At 46.3% G+C, this 14,681-nt stretch overlaps 1 protein-coding gene across 13 annotated transcripts in view; it reads right to left on the reverse strand.

Moving 5' to 3' along the window:
• BIN1 (bridging integrator 1) overlaps nt 1–13,869 on the reverse strand; it is a 115,354-nt gene extending 101,485 nt beyond the window's left edge. For 4 of the 13 annotated variants that reach the window (XM_069732664.1, XM_069732662.1, XM_069732670.1 and 1 more), the window contains exon 1: nt 13,697–13,868. In XM_069732664.1, the coding sequence (XP_069588765.1) occupies nt 13,697–13,777 (81 nt within the window). In that variant the 5' untranslated portion in view covers nt 13,778–13,868. Of the gene's footprint in view, nt 1–13,696 lie in introns of all 13 variants that reach the window. The other 9 variants (XM_069732667.1, XM_069732668.1, XM_069732669.1 and 6 more) reach the window with 5 other exon arrangements.
• Nucleotides 13,870–14,681: the final 812 nt, after the last annotated feature.

The raw sequence follows: 14,681 nt of genomic DNA on the forward strand, positions 1-14,681 counted from the left end.
ATTTTGAGCTTTTTTTTTAATTCATCTTTACTTTGTTACATTTTTTTGCTTGGAAATGTTATTGTTGTTTTGATTATCCAGGTGTTTTAGCTTAATTCATCACTTCCGACTTTTAAAAATGTTGCAAAAATGTGCGGAATTTTACTCCAGTACGCTGTTAGAATACAAAATCTGCCTTTTTTATTTTTGCAGTTTCAGACGATTACAGTGTGACATTTTAAAGGATTGCAGGACTGTTTACTCTAGAAAAGTGCGCAAAAGAGACAAGATAATTTTTTATTTTGCCCAAAAACTCATCCACCTGTGTGCGCCATTTTGAAGAAATCAGCACAAAAACTGTCAACAAAGACCACAAAAAAAGTAAAAAAAACAAACCCCTGAAATGATAAATCATCCTATGGGCGATATATTATCTGGATGGAGGAGACACAGACAAGGTCCGATGTCAGGGAGGTCGCTGGAGGTCTGGTATTGTCTGGTTCTGTCATCTGCTGCCTTTCTATATGGAGCAGTTGTGAGTTGTAACAATGTATCAGTGAGGAATGATTGTATCCTGTTATGTTCTCATTATGTCACTATTGGGCGATTACTCCTAATCCTGACCCAATCACCTCTTATCCCACTAGTGATCTGCTCATAGTGACACAAGTAACTGTGCCAGGAGGACAGAGCATCAATGGCGGCCACCAGTATTCCTCTGGATCAGCAGGTGGGGGGCTGATTTCCTGAAATACTCCTTCTTGGAAAGGCCCCAATAGATAATCCAATATTTTATATGATAATTCAGTAAGTATAATAATTCTTCAGCTTTCAAGTTGGCGTCAGTGGTCAGCCTTGGCACTCGTCACTCCACTTAGCAGGGTCTAGGGGTTTACATCCTTTAATACCTATACAGTGATGTGAACTTTGCTGTACAGCCCGGGGTTGAGTTTGCAGAGTAGCCACCGGCCGGTGGAGTGAGATTAAGGATAAAACCAAAGAGGCCGGGTAAGAACCAGAGAGACAGTGACAAGGACAAAATCAAGTCCAAATGCAGCCAGGGAATAGCCGGTCACTGTCTAGCAGGACGAACAGAATTAGAGAAGAGTCAAGGCTCAAACCAGACAGGGCATCAGGAGTTAGTCCACAGCATGGTCAGGAACATAACCAGGACAGCATCACACCTATTCAATAGCTGGCAGCGAGATCAGTGAGGACTGTCTGCCATTACATGTCTCACACAGAAGAGACTCCTCTCCTGATCTCACCGCAGAGCTGAGCGTGCTGCAAAGTGCCAGGAGTAGAGCAGAGATGAGTGTGATTACCAACACTTCTTCAGCTTTCATCTCCTGGCAGTCAGTGTGGCTGACAGTGCTGTGAGGGGAGAGCAGTAGATGTGTTTGTAATGAGACAAAGCTCAGCTCTGCTGTAACTAGATGCAATTATGAGTTGGTCAGAAATTGAGTTTTGTAGAGGTAAATCGCTTTCCTGTAGCATTTTTGCAGCCATCTGATTGGACAGTTTCTAGTTTGGATCCAATTTTTAGGGTACGCGTTTTGGACACAGTGCAATTGTGCTGCATTCAAAGCGCTGCGTTGTACAGTACAAGCACAGGGGATGGATGAAGAGAAATCTCACGCCCACTGTGTTTCTATTTCACGCTGTGTAAACTCACCTGCGGTTCGGGTTTACGAGCTGCAGCATGTCAATTTCTGGTGTGGAGTCACTTGTCTCTGCTCCAGAAATTTCCACAATAGACACATATTGGATGCGGTAAATCCGGATTAGTCAGTGAACACATGCGGAATTAACTGCGTGATTAGAACACAGTGAAAATACGCTGCGTCCAAAGCGCTGCAATTCCTGAGCGTGGGAACAGAGCCTTAGTAGTAACCTGCACCTTTATTGCACATGGAATCTTTCAAAACAGGGCGTCACCCCATGTGGGAGCGGCAATAGTATATTAGTTATATATAAAGCTGAATGGCGCATTCACCGCCGGACAGAAGACGATGGCTCCAGGAATGCGATTTTATGGGGCTTTGTGTATAAACGTGTCCAGCGCAGAGGTCACTACACATTGCGGAGGATGAGAGCTGAGTACATTGTTCTGGGGTCATCACATTTCTAGGAGCAGACACTTCTTGCACATTTTGGGGTCTCATTTCCTGTGTTTTTTTGCAGATCGCTATGACAATCGGATCCGGACCTTCGGGGTCTGGTGCAATGAACCAATGCAAGAAATCAATGCGTCAGCGCTTGTTACCCACTAATCTCTGGTCATTATGTCTCCATATTTACAGGGGTCTCTAGGATGTAAAAACGTCACTTTCTGCTGGAGCGACTGATCCAAGAGTGGCGTGAAGGGATTCCGTGTCCATAAATAGCAGGGACTGTTCACAGGTTCAGAGGTGACCCCCATAAGCCGGGATGACTGGAGGCGATGGCAGGTGCTTCCCTCCCCCAGCCGCCATCTGACATTATGTATCACTGCCGTGACATCATATACAGACCCCGCTCTCATCCGGGTCCACAGTTCTGGGATGTGACAGTCAGCATTCCTGCTCCTCGGAGTAACAGGACCCCCCCAATTTACTGCACGTCCAGGAACAAGGGGCAATTCCAGAAATTACACTAACATGAGAAGCAATCGCCTAAAGAGTAATTCCCCAAACATCCTCTCAGCTGGAGTAGCTCACGAGCACCCTACAATTGCTCATTAGAAGTTCTGTCACTTTGTATCTTTCTACTTTCAGTTTTCATTGCTCGATATTTTCATGTATGCTTGCTGTCAGTGAACGGGAACATTCTCAATTACATTTAGTGGCTGAAAACTGCCTACAGCTGAGAATTTGTTACAATGCATCAGTGTAAGCAATGCTCTGTGTGCTAAATGCAACAGCACTAATCTCTGTCCTGTCCTGAAATCCAGACTGATAGATTCAATTCACACTAAAGCCTATCTGTGTTATTAACCCCATGGGGTCGGGATGTGCTTTTACCGTCTAGATGTAAATGTTTCCATTCACTGACATCAAGCAGAGATCAATCACTGCACAGATTTCTCTCTTGTCCTCCATGGTTCTTATCTACATTGTAACAAATTGTCACAGGTATTCACCTCCAGAAAGGTTCCTATCCACTGACAGAAAGCAGAAATGAAAAAAAAAAAGAATGATGAAAAATTAAAAAGATAAATTAGAAGGTTTCAGAAGCTTTAAATAGATACATTTATGGAAAACTGGATGACTTCTAGGAGAAGAGCGCAGCAGCACCGGGAGCATCTGCACCCCCGTCCTAAACATTACCAATCCCTGCTGACAGCTGCATATTATGTGGGCAGTATATGGCAGTATTATCTTGGCACTGTGTGGCAGTACTTTGTAGGCTGCTTATGGAATAATTATTTAGATACTGCATCTTATCTGATCAGTATATGACATTATAGGGCAGGGGTGTCAAACTGCAATCCTCGAGGGCTGCAAACAGGTCATGTTTTCAGGATTGCCTTGTACTGCACAGGTGATAATTTAGTCACCAACTCATTATTTGTGTAGGTGATTAAATTATCACCTGTGCAGTACAAGGAAATCCTGAAAACATGACCTGTTTGCAGCCCTCGAGGATTGCAGTTTGACACCCCTGTTATAGGGGATTTATATAACAGTAAGTGGTAATATCTTATTACTATGTGGCAGTATTATTTGGACTCCTTGTAGACATTTTAACTGGATTCTGCATATTTGCGCACTATATGACAATAATATGTGTGCGGTATTTGGCAGTATTATTTTGGCACTACATGGCAGTATTACAGTATTATGTGTACTGTTGGGTCAGAAGGAAGAACTGCATGAATCGGCCTTATTTACCCCATTGTTCAGGGCCCTTCACATAACTCCTGGGGCAATTTCTCTGCATTTGCACCATGATGGAATCACAAAGTAAAACTGCATGGAAAACCGTGTGTGTGAATGCGGCCTGGCAGGCGCTTGTCATTTTGCTGGGTTTCTGCCGATGCCATACCTGCAAACAGGTGCAAACCCTGAGAGAGGGCCGGAGAGAGCAGGAGACGGCTCCTGGGGGCCGAGTCTCACATTTAGGCCGGCGTCACACTGGCGTATCACATCCGATGCGAGAGCATCGGATGCGATATGCTAATGACACAGCTCCTGCTCGCAGCAAGGCAGGAGCCGAGTGTCATGCGTCTGTGCTCCGATTCTCTCGCACAGGGAGGATCGGAGCGGCGCTGCGGAGGAGGCGGAGAAATGACTTTCTCCATCTCCTCCATTGCTGGGGCCGCTTATAGCGCACATCACCCAGATGATATCCGAGTGGTGTGCGCTGTCTCACTCGCACCCATAGGCTTATATGGGTGCGAGTGAGCCGCGAGTTTTCCTCGGTCCGAGACAATCGCAGCATGCTGACCGAGGAAAACGGCTGACAAAAAGTCGGCTGCTGGGAGCGGCACCATATGCTAACATTGGTCCGAGTGCAATGCGATGTTTTATCGCATTGCACTCGGCCGTTTTAAACGCCAGTGTGACGCCGGCATTAGACGCTGGTTTGATCCAGTGAAGCAGTTGTGATCATCCCTTGAAATAAAACTGCTCTGGTCTCATGTCGGCCCACGCTGCTGCCGGCGCCGCTCAAAACTCAAAAAACGATTCTTTCCCACTTCAGTAATTATAAAAAGATACAACGAGAGAAAAGTGAAAAGTGATCAGAGAAGCTACTGCCGTCTGTCGCCAGACACCGGGAACGACTAAAAGGGGGTTTCCCACAAACAAAGTTAATTTTCTTCAACATTTTAATAAACAGATCTTGGAATAAAAATAATTTCCACAATTGGATGTGTTTAAAAAAATGTTCCTGTGCTGAGATAATCTTATCTGCTGCCCTGCCTGTATATTCTTTAGTGTCCTCCCCTGCCCAGGAGATGTGGTACAATCAGAACATGTTCGGGTACGGTCAGACACAACCATTACACAGTATATAGCAGGGGCATTTTTATTTATTTATTTATTTAACTGACCATTTTTTTTTAACACATCCAATTGGGCTCTGAGCATAATAAAGTGAACTTTGTCATCTCAGTTTCTGCCTATGCAGAGTGCAGCGGTCAATGACAAACCTGTCTTCACTTCTGTGCTCTGCATAAGCAGCAACAGATGACAGTAGACGAGCGTGTAATGAATGGAGACAATCTTGGATCATGTGCTGATTTATAGGGTAATATGGTGACAGCCGGGGGCCCCTGTGCAGGAGCAGTATGAGGGGCCTCTGACTCCCAGGAGCAGGGCTCAGCCATACAGCAACTAAACTGCTGGGGGAGCGCTGATTCAGGGAGGATATGGGGGGGCTTCGGGGCCCCAGGAGATTTGCCCACTCTTCCAGGAGTCCCTGAGTTTTGCCCTCTGTCCAGGAGCCTCACAGGGGAGTTTGCACAAAAGCAGTTAAAGCTTCATTATATATAAACGGCGTGATATGGGAATGTGACTGTATTGCCGCAGAATGAGGCAGATTTACCACTTCATTTTCTGATTTTCAACAAGTCTCAAATGCACCAAATTTACCTAAGGGTATGTTCACACGTTCAGGATTTCCATCCTTTTTTTTTCAGGACAGTTTTTTTAAAAAACTGCAGCTCTTGGCAGAAAACGCAGGTCCTTTTTTTGTCCTTTTTTGATGCGTTTTTGGATGCGTTTTTTGATGCGTTTTTTTATCCTTTTTTTACTGTGTGTTTCCTAGGAAGCTTTTTAGGGCTAAAATGGCTGAAAATACCTAACCCTACCCCTAACCCTACCCCTAACCCTACCCCTAACCCTAACCCTACCCCTAACCCTACCCCTAACCCTAACCCTACCCCTAACCCTACCCCTACCCCTAACCCTACCCCTAACCCTACCCCTAACCTAACCTTAGTGAAAAAAAAAAAAAAAAATTCTTAATTTTTTTTATTGTCCCTACCAATGGGGGTGACAAAGTGGGGGGGTGTCATTTACTATTTTTTTATTTTGATCACTGAGATAGGTTATATCTCAGTGATCAAAATGCACTTTGGAGCGAATCTGCCGGCCGGCAGATTCGGCGGGCGCACTGCGCATGCGCCCGCCATTTTGCAAGATGGCGGCGCCCAGGGAGAAGACGGCCGGACGGACACCGGGACGCCGGGTAAGTATAAGGGGGGGAGATTAGGGCACGGGGGGGGCATCGGAGCACTGGGGGGGGGCATCGGAGCACGGGGGGGGGGCATCGGAGCACGGGGGGGCGGGATCGGAGCACGGGGGGGCAGCCACACTCCGCCCACGCACTTCCGCCCGCTCCCCCGCACTTCCTGCTGCAGCGGTTCTGCACATCAAATCGCAGTAAAACCCGCAGATATATTTTTGATCTGCGGGTTTTACTGCGATTTTGACCTCACAATGGAGGTCTATGGGTGCAGAACCGCTGCGGTTCAGGAAGAAGAATTGACATGCTCCTTCTTTTTTCCGGGAGCTATTCAGCGCGTCTTTTTTTTTTACAATTTCCGGACCATGTGCACAGTGTGTCCTGTTTTCCATAGGGTACAGTGTACTGTACCCTGCATGGAAAACAGCTGCGGAACCGCAGCCGCAAAACCGCCGCGGTTCCGCGGTAAAAAACGCACTGTGTGAACATGGCCTAAAGAAGCACTCCTCCTCATCCTCCTCCTCCCCCTTGACCTCCTCCTCCTCCCACTTGACCTCCTCCTCATAATCCTCCTCCCCCTTGTCCTCCTCCTCCCCTTTGTCGTCCTCCTCATTGTCCATCTCCTCTTCTTACTCCTCCCCCTTGTCCTCCTCCTCATTCTCCTCCTCCTCCTCCTCATCTTCTTCCTCCTCCCATCAGAGTTTTTAGTCTCTTTCTATATTGCAATCATCATATTATACAGCACTGAGTAGCTACAATTGCTCATTTTCTACCCAGATAATTCTTCTCTTTGCTCTATGTAGAGACCGGAAGTCTCTTGTCCCTGCATGTATCACTCCTCCTTCACCTCCTGACCCAGCTGCTCCTTCCTCCCCCCTGCCAGAGACTTTTGCAGTGACTCATGACTCATGTAGAGAAAATTGACCTCCTGTTTCTACATAGAACTCAGAAAGATTCAGCTTGTCAGTTTTTATTCACGGATGTTTGAACTAATGGAAAAGGAAAATAGTTAACTGGGTAGAAAGGCAAAATAATCAATTGTCAGTGCACAGTGACATATAATATGATGATTGTAATGTCTTAAGAAGATAAAACATTTGATTAGAGGAGGAAGAGGAGGAGGACGAGGAGGATGAGAAGGACGACGAAGTGCGATTCTTTAAAGTCACACAGTTGTCAAATCAGTCTCTTTTCATGAAGCACAAGTTTTAAAGGGGCTGTCCAGGACTTGTACATTGATGACAATGTACAGAGGTCATTAATATCAGACCGGTGGACGTCTGACATTCGGTGCCTGCACTGACCAGTTGTTTTCAGCTCTGTTAGCGGCTGGATGATCGCAGTGTATAGAGCCAGAACATCACAGCGCCATTCACTGGGTAGTGGCCGTTCCCAAGTATTGCCGCTCAGATCCTATTCACTTCAATAGGAGTTATTCTGCAGTACCGATAATGGCCACATCACGATTAACAGCGCTATGCTGATCCAGCTCTGCACACTGTGTACATCGCCCCGATGGAGCAGTAACAGCTGATCGTAGAGGCCTCAGCCCCACACAGATCTCATATTGATGACTTCGCCTTAGGACAGGTCGTCAATATACAAGACCTGGAAAACCCCTTTATGGTAACATTCTACTACAATTAAAACTCAGCAAAAATTGCCCCAAAACATCAAAATGAAATGTGTGAAACCAGCCTGATCCATGAGTCTGGAAAAGCAGACTGGTGACTGATGTGGCATCCTTATGGATAGGACAAGGATTCTGACCAGGTACGGACTGGGGCTGAAATTCAGGACTGGCATTTGGAATCACACAGGCCCATGTTGTCTCCATCTCTAAACACCAGAACAATATTTCTAATGATCCCCGCGGCTGCTGGGGGAAGTGACGGAGTCAGTGACTTTGTGATCCTTCACATCTGTTAACAGTATGGGGGTCTTGAGAACACCGATTTTGTTAACAATGTAGCACACAAGGCGGCCCACGACCAGACCGGCCCTTCTGGCATTTGCCAGAATTGTCAGATGGCCAGTCCGGCCCTGATTCTGACCCAACTTTTCCAGACTACTGACTGTGACTGTGTGTTCTGCACCTGAACAGTGAGAACAGTAAGAAGTAACACCGGTGATGTGCCGTCCGTCCGTCCGACCGTAGAGGGTAAATGGCCGCAAATTACTTTCATTCATTTACAAGAGGCGTTTATTCCAGACTGCGGCAAAATATTCCTGCAAGTGGATGGAGACAATCGTGTGCGACATGTCGGGGGCTGCCCTGCTGCGGGGGCACATGTGCAATGACTGGAATTCATATGTCCCCAAAAATCACACGTCCTTGAGTTGTCCTTTTCTATCAAGTTGCCAAATTCCATTTCTTATAGTTTTACTGGTTTTTGAGACAATCGTGTGGCACCATAACCTCCATGGCAGGGACGTCCCCCAAACTTTCTCAGACCCTTGTACGGAAGACAGTTTGAGGATACGTGAATTCATTAAAACCCTAAATTGATGGGAAACATGTCCGGTGAGGATGGCGGCCGCCCAGGCAGCAGCACGGGGCGCAGAGGTTGTGTTATCAGTAATTCCGGGAAGTTGGCGAAGGTGGTGGCTCAGGGCGACAGAGAGCCCGGCCGTTCCCACACTCCCGGGGCCAGTAGGGGTCCACATATGAGCGGCGGCCACATATGAGCGGCGGCCATGACTGATGTGGCTGCTTTGATATCAGCATTTCTACAGCGCTGTGAATTTTATTGCAGTCATTTATTTCCTCTGGGAATCTTGGGAAAGTAACAAGGAAAAAAGTTTTACAAGGAAATAGCTGGAAAACTGCGAGAAGACGACATCAGGGGTCAAGAATGATAAAATCAGCGGCATTATCTTAAAGGACCACTGACGCCAATGAAAAGGAACGACGATCCATAGGAAGGCAGGAAGGATGGAGATATAGGGGCTCCGGACGATGCCCCGAGGGGACATACACCTCTAAGATGGCTGTCGCATCATGTCCTGAAGATTGACAATTCGGGCCAGTAGCACCGCTGACTCGAACCGTGCTACAAGCAGAGACAGCTTTACCTCTGTGGCATAGGCGAGCACAGAGACAGCTTTACCTCTGTGGCATAGGAGAGCAGAGACAGCTTTACCTCTGTGGCATAGGCGAGCACAGAGACAGCTTTACCTCTGTGGATTAGGAGAGGACAGAGACAGCTTTACCTCTGTGGATTAGGAGAGGACAGAGACAGCTTTACCTCTGTGGCATAGGCGAGGACAGAGACAGCTTTACCTCTGTGGATTAGGAGAGGACAGAGACAGCTTTACCTCTGTGGATTAGGAGAGGACAGAGACAGCTTTACCTCTGTGGATTAGGAGAGGACAGAGACAGCTTTACCTCTGTGGATTAGGAGAGGACAGAGACAGCTTTACCTCTGTGGCATAGGAGAGCACAGAGACAGCTTTACCTCTGTGGCATAGGCGAGCACAGAGACAGCTTTACCTCTGTGGCATAGGAGAGCAGAGACAGCTTTACCTCTGTGGATTAGGAGAGGACAGAGACAGCTTTACCTCTGTGGCATAGGAGAGCAGAGACAGCTTTACCTCTGTGGCATAGGCGAGCACAGAGACAGCTTTACCTCTGTGGATTAGGAGAGGACAGAGACAGCTTAACCTCTGTGGCATAGGAGAGAAGACAGCTTTACCTCTGTGGCATAGGAGAGCACAGAGACAGCTTTACCTCTGTGGCATAGGCGAGGACAGAGACAGCTTAACCTCTGTGGCATAGGAGAGAAGACAGCTTTACCTCTGTGGCATAGGAGAGCACAGAGACAGCTTTACCTCTGTGGATTAGGAGAGGACAGAGACAGCTTTACCTCTGTGGATTAGGAGAGGACAGAGACAGCTTTACCTCTGTGGCATAGGAGAGCACAGAGACAGCTTTACCTCTGTGGCATAGGAGAGCAGAGACAGCTTTACCTCTGTGGCATAGGCGAGGACAGAGACAGCTTAACCTCTGTGGCATAGGAGAGCAGAGACAGCTTTACCTCTGTGGCATAGGCGAGGACAGAGACAGCTTTACCTCTGTGGATTAGGAGAGGACAGAGACAGCTTTACCTCTGTGGCATAGGAGACCACAGAGACAGCTTTACCTCTGTGGCATAGGAGAGCAAAGAGACAGCTTTACCTCTGTGGCATAGGCAAGCACAGAGACAGCTTTACCTCTGTGGCATAGGCGAGCACAGAGACAGCTTTACCTCTGTGGCATAGGCGAGCACAGAGACAGCTTTACCTCTGTGGCATAGGCGAGCACAGAGACAGCTTAACCTCTGTGGCACAAAAGAGCACAGAGACAGCTTTACCTCTTTGGCATAGGAGAGCACAGGACCGCACTGCTGACACAGATTCATAAAAAAGTTAGACTGCAGCTTTGCCAAAATGTACGTGAGAAACAGTCTTGTGTACAGATGAGACCAAGATAGAGGTTTTTGGTAAAGCACATCATTCTACTGTTCACCAAAACACATAATGAGGCTTAGAAAGAAAAGAACACAGTACCTACAGTCAAATAAGGTGGAGGTTCAGAGATACTTTGGGGTTGTTTTGCTGCCTCTGGCACTGGGTGCCCTGACTGTGTGCAAGGCATCATGAAATCTGAAGATTACCAAAGGATTTTGGGTGGCAATGTGGTGCCCAGTGTCAGAAAGCTGGGCATGGGTCTTCCAGCAGGACAATGACCCCAAACATTCTTCAACAAGCCCCCAAAAATAGATCGAAACAAAGAGTTGTGAAGTGGTAGCAATGAGTTCGGACCTAAATCCCATTGATCACCTGTGAAGAGATCTTAAAGTTGATGTTGGGAAAAGACGCCATCACAAATGAGAGGCCGCGAGCAGTTTGTAAGAAGAGTCATCCAAAATTCCAGGTGCGCGCACTGGGTGGATTCATATATGATAAATCTAAGCGTTGCCCCTCTGGTCTCTGGTTCGTACAGTATCTACTAAGAATGTGCGATAGAATTTCATAAAAATCTCTCAAAAAAGCAGACTCTCCTCTGCCTCCTGTCTATGCTCCATAGCTGCACGTTCTCCTCAATGTAACAGTTTGGAGTCTACATTGTAGCAGCTCTGCCTGACAACCATTTTCCCACGACAGCACATAGTTGTCAGACTCCGCCTCTTTGTATTTCTTCTTCAGACTATGAAGGTATCAGGGGCAGATCAGGGGCAGTGTCATCACTAAGTTCTACAAAGGGAGCAACAGATCTAGGAAACTGGAAATTAAATGAATTGTGGGAAAAGACCGAAATAAAAGATGCTGAATTTCTTTATAGTAGTGGTAGAGAAGAAGGTGACAATGTGGCGGGAACCTCCACAAGCTGCAAATTGCCTCTTCAGAGAGAAAGAGGCCTTGAACTCTACAGCGCCACCTGTTGGAAGTAGCAATCTACACGAAGCTGCTAATTTGCACAGGAAGCATTTGTCTCCTTCAGACATGGCTTCATGCCCTGCGCCCCCAACCATGTAATATAGCAACTCGAGGGTTAAATATAGATCCTGTATCAAGTGTCCAGAATGATCCATGTCTCCTACACCAGCTGTGACCTCTGATCTACTTGTTGCACACATGTCTCCCCTGCCATCTATCAGTCAGGGGCCTGAGCGTATATACTGTAGGGGCTGTATACAGGCCGGGGTCCTGTGTAATGACTAAAAGGATAAAGTGCAGTGAGGAGGTCACGCTCGCAGTGACTTGAAGCTTGTGGGCCCTAATGCAAAATGTTCAATGGGGCCCTCAACTATCAAATGTCTTCAACAGTAAAAGACATATATACCATATATAAATATGAGGCCCTCTAGTTCTCCAGAGCCCAGGTGTGATTGAAACCCCTGCACCTATTCTATTTCCGCCCCTGCACCCTCCTTATACGGTCACGTCGGCCTACTGGAAAATATAATAACTATAATAATAAATTAACAATTAGTCACAGTATAATAACCTGAATGGACAACTACCTCCAATTCCACCAGTGACCTCTGACCTCTAGCACATGTCATGGATTTCCACACACTGCTGAAAAGACGGAGCTTGTAAATGTAATATATGAACATATTCTGAATTCTGTATAGAGACAGTGATACAATATAAAAGGCGCTAAATGATATTACATAGAGTGAAGGCACACGGCAAAATAAAGGGTCCAAATTATAGAACCGATAGACTGCTGACTCCATATTGTGATATCATATAGATTGTGTTTAAATCATGAATTCATGCAGAATCAATAAGGCAAAAATGTTACAATGTATCATCGCTTAGGGGAGAAATGGGGGCTACACACAAAGTGATAACTGGCCCATCATACAAAACCATAAGGGCTCTATAGGTGACTATACAGGAGAGAAGTGCAGGGCTCCTGCTGCCAAGGCTTTTCAGAATGACAGATACACAGATTTATCTCTATCACAACATTCAATAGAATCAATAACAGGAAAAGATCCAGAATGGTCAACTCTTCCAAAGCTGAAGGACGATCTCTGCCCCCAGCAAACATTGTTCTATATACCAGGCAGGGGCCTGAGGTTATATACTGCTTGTTCTGTATATACAGAAAGGGGCGCTATAACAGGGGCCTATGTAACAGAATGGGAGATAGGGGGGCAGGGGGGGACGTTACACCCCTTTATAAGGAAAAAAAAAGTTTCCTAGTGCCAAAAATATTAAAATATTATCATGACAAGATATATTGTAGCCACAGTTTTTAATCGTGCCCATATAATGTGACCGCCCTGACATCAGGTGTTCCATTTATGATCCGCAGGTAGATCCTCTGCATGTAGATCTGATTGTTCCTGAGCTCTGAGCACCATGTTATTCCCACAAGATCCCACCATATCATTACTGATAATTACCCTGACATAATGAATGGAACCAGCTCAGTGTCCTGAATCCACAGCCCCCCCCCCCCCACCCCCTGCGCAGGAAATCATATTATTGTATCTATATTTACAAAACAAGGAAGCTTCATTGTTACAATGTAACACATGGAGGCTGCTGCTGCTCCTCTGCGGGAAACCTCCTCTGCTGTCACAGCCATTGCCCAGCCATTCAATGACATCCTTCCCTGCATTGCAATTGTCTTCCCAGGCTGCAGAAAGGAGATTAGCAGCTAATACCTGCAGGACAGAGGCTGCTGCTTCCTTACATAACACCATGGTACATTATTGGCAGAGCTGCTACATGCAGCATTGCAGAGCTGACATTGCATGAAAGGCTGGAGGAGCTGCCCCCAGTGTGCTGCCCCAGCAGATCCCAGTTCTTCCCAGTAACCACACTGCAGGCTCTATGGATTTAGCCTCCTAATACATTGCACTGTATTGCTGACACTCTAGAAGAAGCTGCTGGTGGCTGCAGCCCTGACCTGCCCCTGGCACCACAGGAGCAGTAATCCCCCCCATTCTACAGATCCATACAGCCCCTACATGAGAGCAGAGCTGCAGAGCTGTCAGGGGAGCTCCAGCCTGTCCCTGCTGGCACAGCACCATGGCAGCCTTACCTTCTCCTGCGCCCTGGTCAGCTTCTTCTGCACATTGCTGGCTAATTTCCCTGCAGAGACTCCCTTCCCCATCTCAGCCATCTTGCCTTTCCTTTAACTGGAGTTAAAATAATCAGATCAGAGAGAGAGGAGAAAAAAAAACCTTTGGCAGAAACAATGGCTATACCCCCCCTCCTGGCTGCTGGAACAGCCTTTTAAAGTGACAGTGCACACAGCAACTAGCAACTCCTTAAAGGGGCAGTGCTGGGAGGAAGGCAGAGGTGTATGCAGGCTCTGCAGTGTCACAGTGACACATCCTGGCCATCTGTTCTGCCCAGGGATCAGAAGGGTGGAGGGGCCTATGTAAACAGACTAAAACCTATACCTAAAAGACACAGGGAGGTCCCTACAGCTTTTTAACATTATATCCATGAGCAATCCATCATAATACATTGTGCTGAAATATCATGTGCAACATTAAAGGAAAAGAAAAAGGATCATTGCACTAACACTAACAACCCATTTGTCCTGACATGCTAGTGACAATAGTTCTACAGTATACAGAAAAATATTATTATTATTATTATTATTATTATTAATTTACCCCAAATTCTACGAACACAATACTGATGGTTCGTATTATCTAAAGTTATTATGGCCATTACACCAAAGATGACCAGATTAGGAAAAGATCCCATTCACTCTGTGCAGAGAAGAAACCCCACAGCACCATGGAATCAATGATGCTGTCAAAAAATAATATGTAAGACAAGCTTCAGCATCTTAAATCCCCGGTATTCCCAAAGGTCTTCATCTGTATCAATTAGACAAAAAATCAGTTTGCACAAAATATATGGGAAGACAGAGGTGTTATAATATGACCCACAAAATAAAAGAATGTAGTTTATTACTGCCCCTATGTACAAGAATATAACTACTATAATACTGCCCCCTATGTACAAGAATATAACTACTATAATACTGCCCCCTATGTACAAGAATATAA

This window comes from Ranitomeya imitator, chromosome 7, assembly GCF_032444005.1.
Source record: "Ranitomeya imitator isolate aRanImi1 chromosome 7, aRanImi1.pri, whole genome shotgun sequence".
Classification (NCBI taxonomy): domain Eukaryota; kingdom Metazoa; phylum Chordata; class Amphibia; order Anura; family Dendrobatidae; genus Ranitomeya; species Ranitomeya imitator.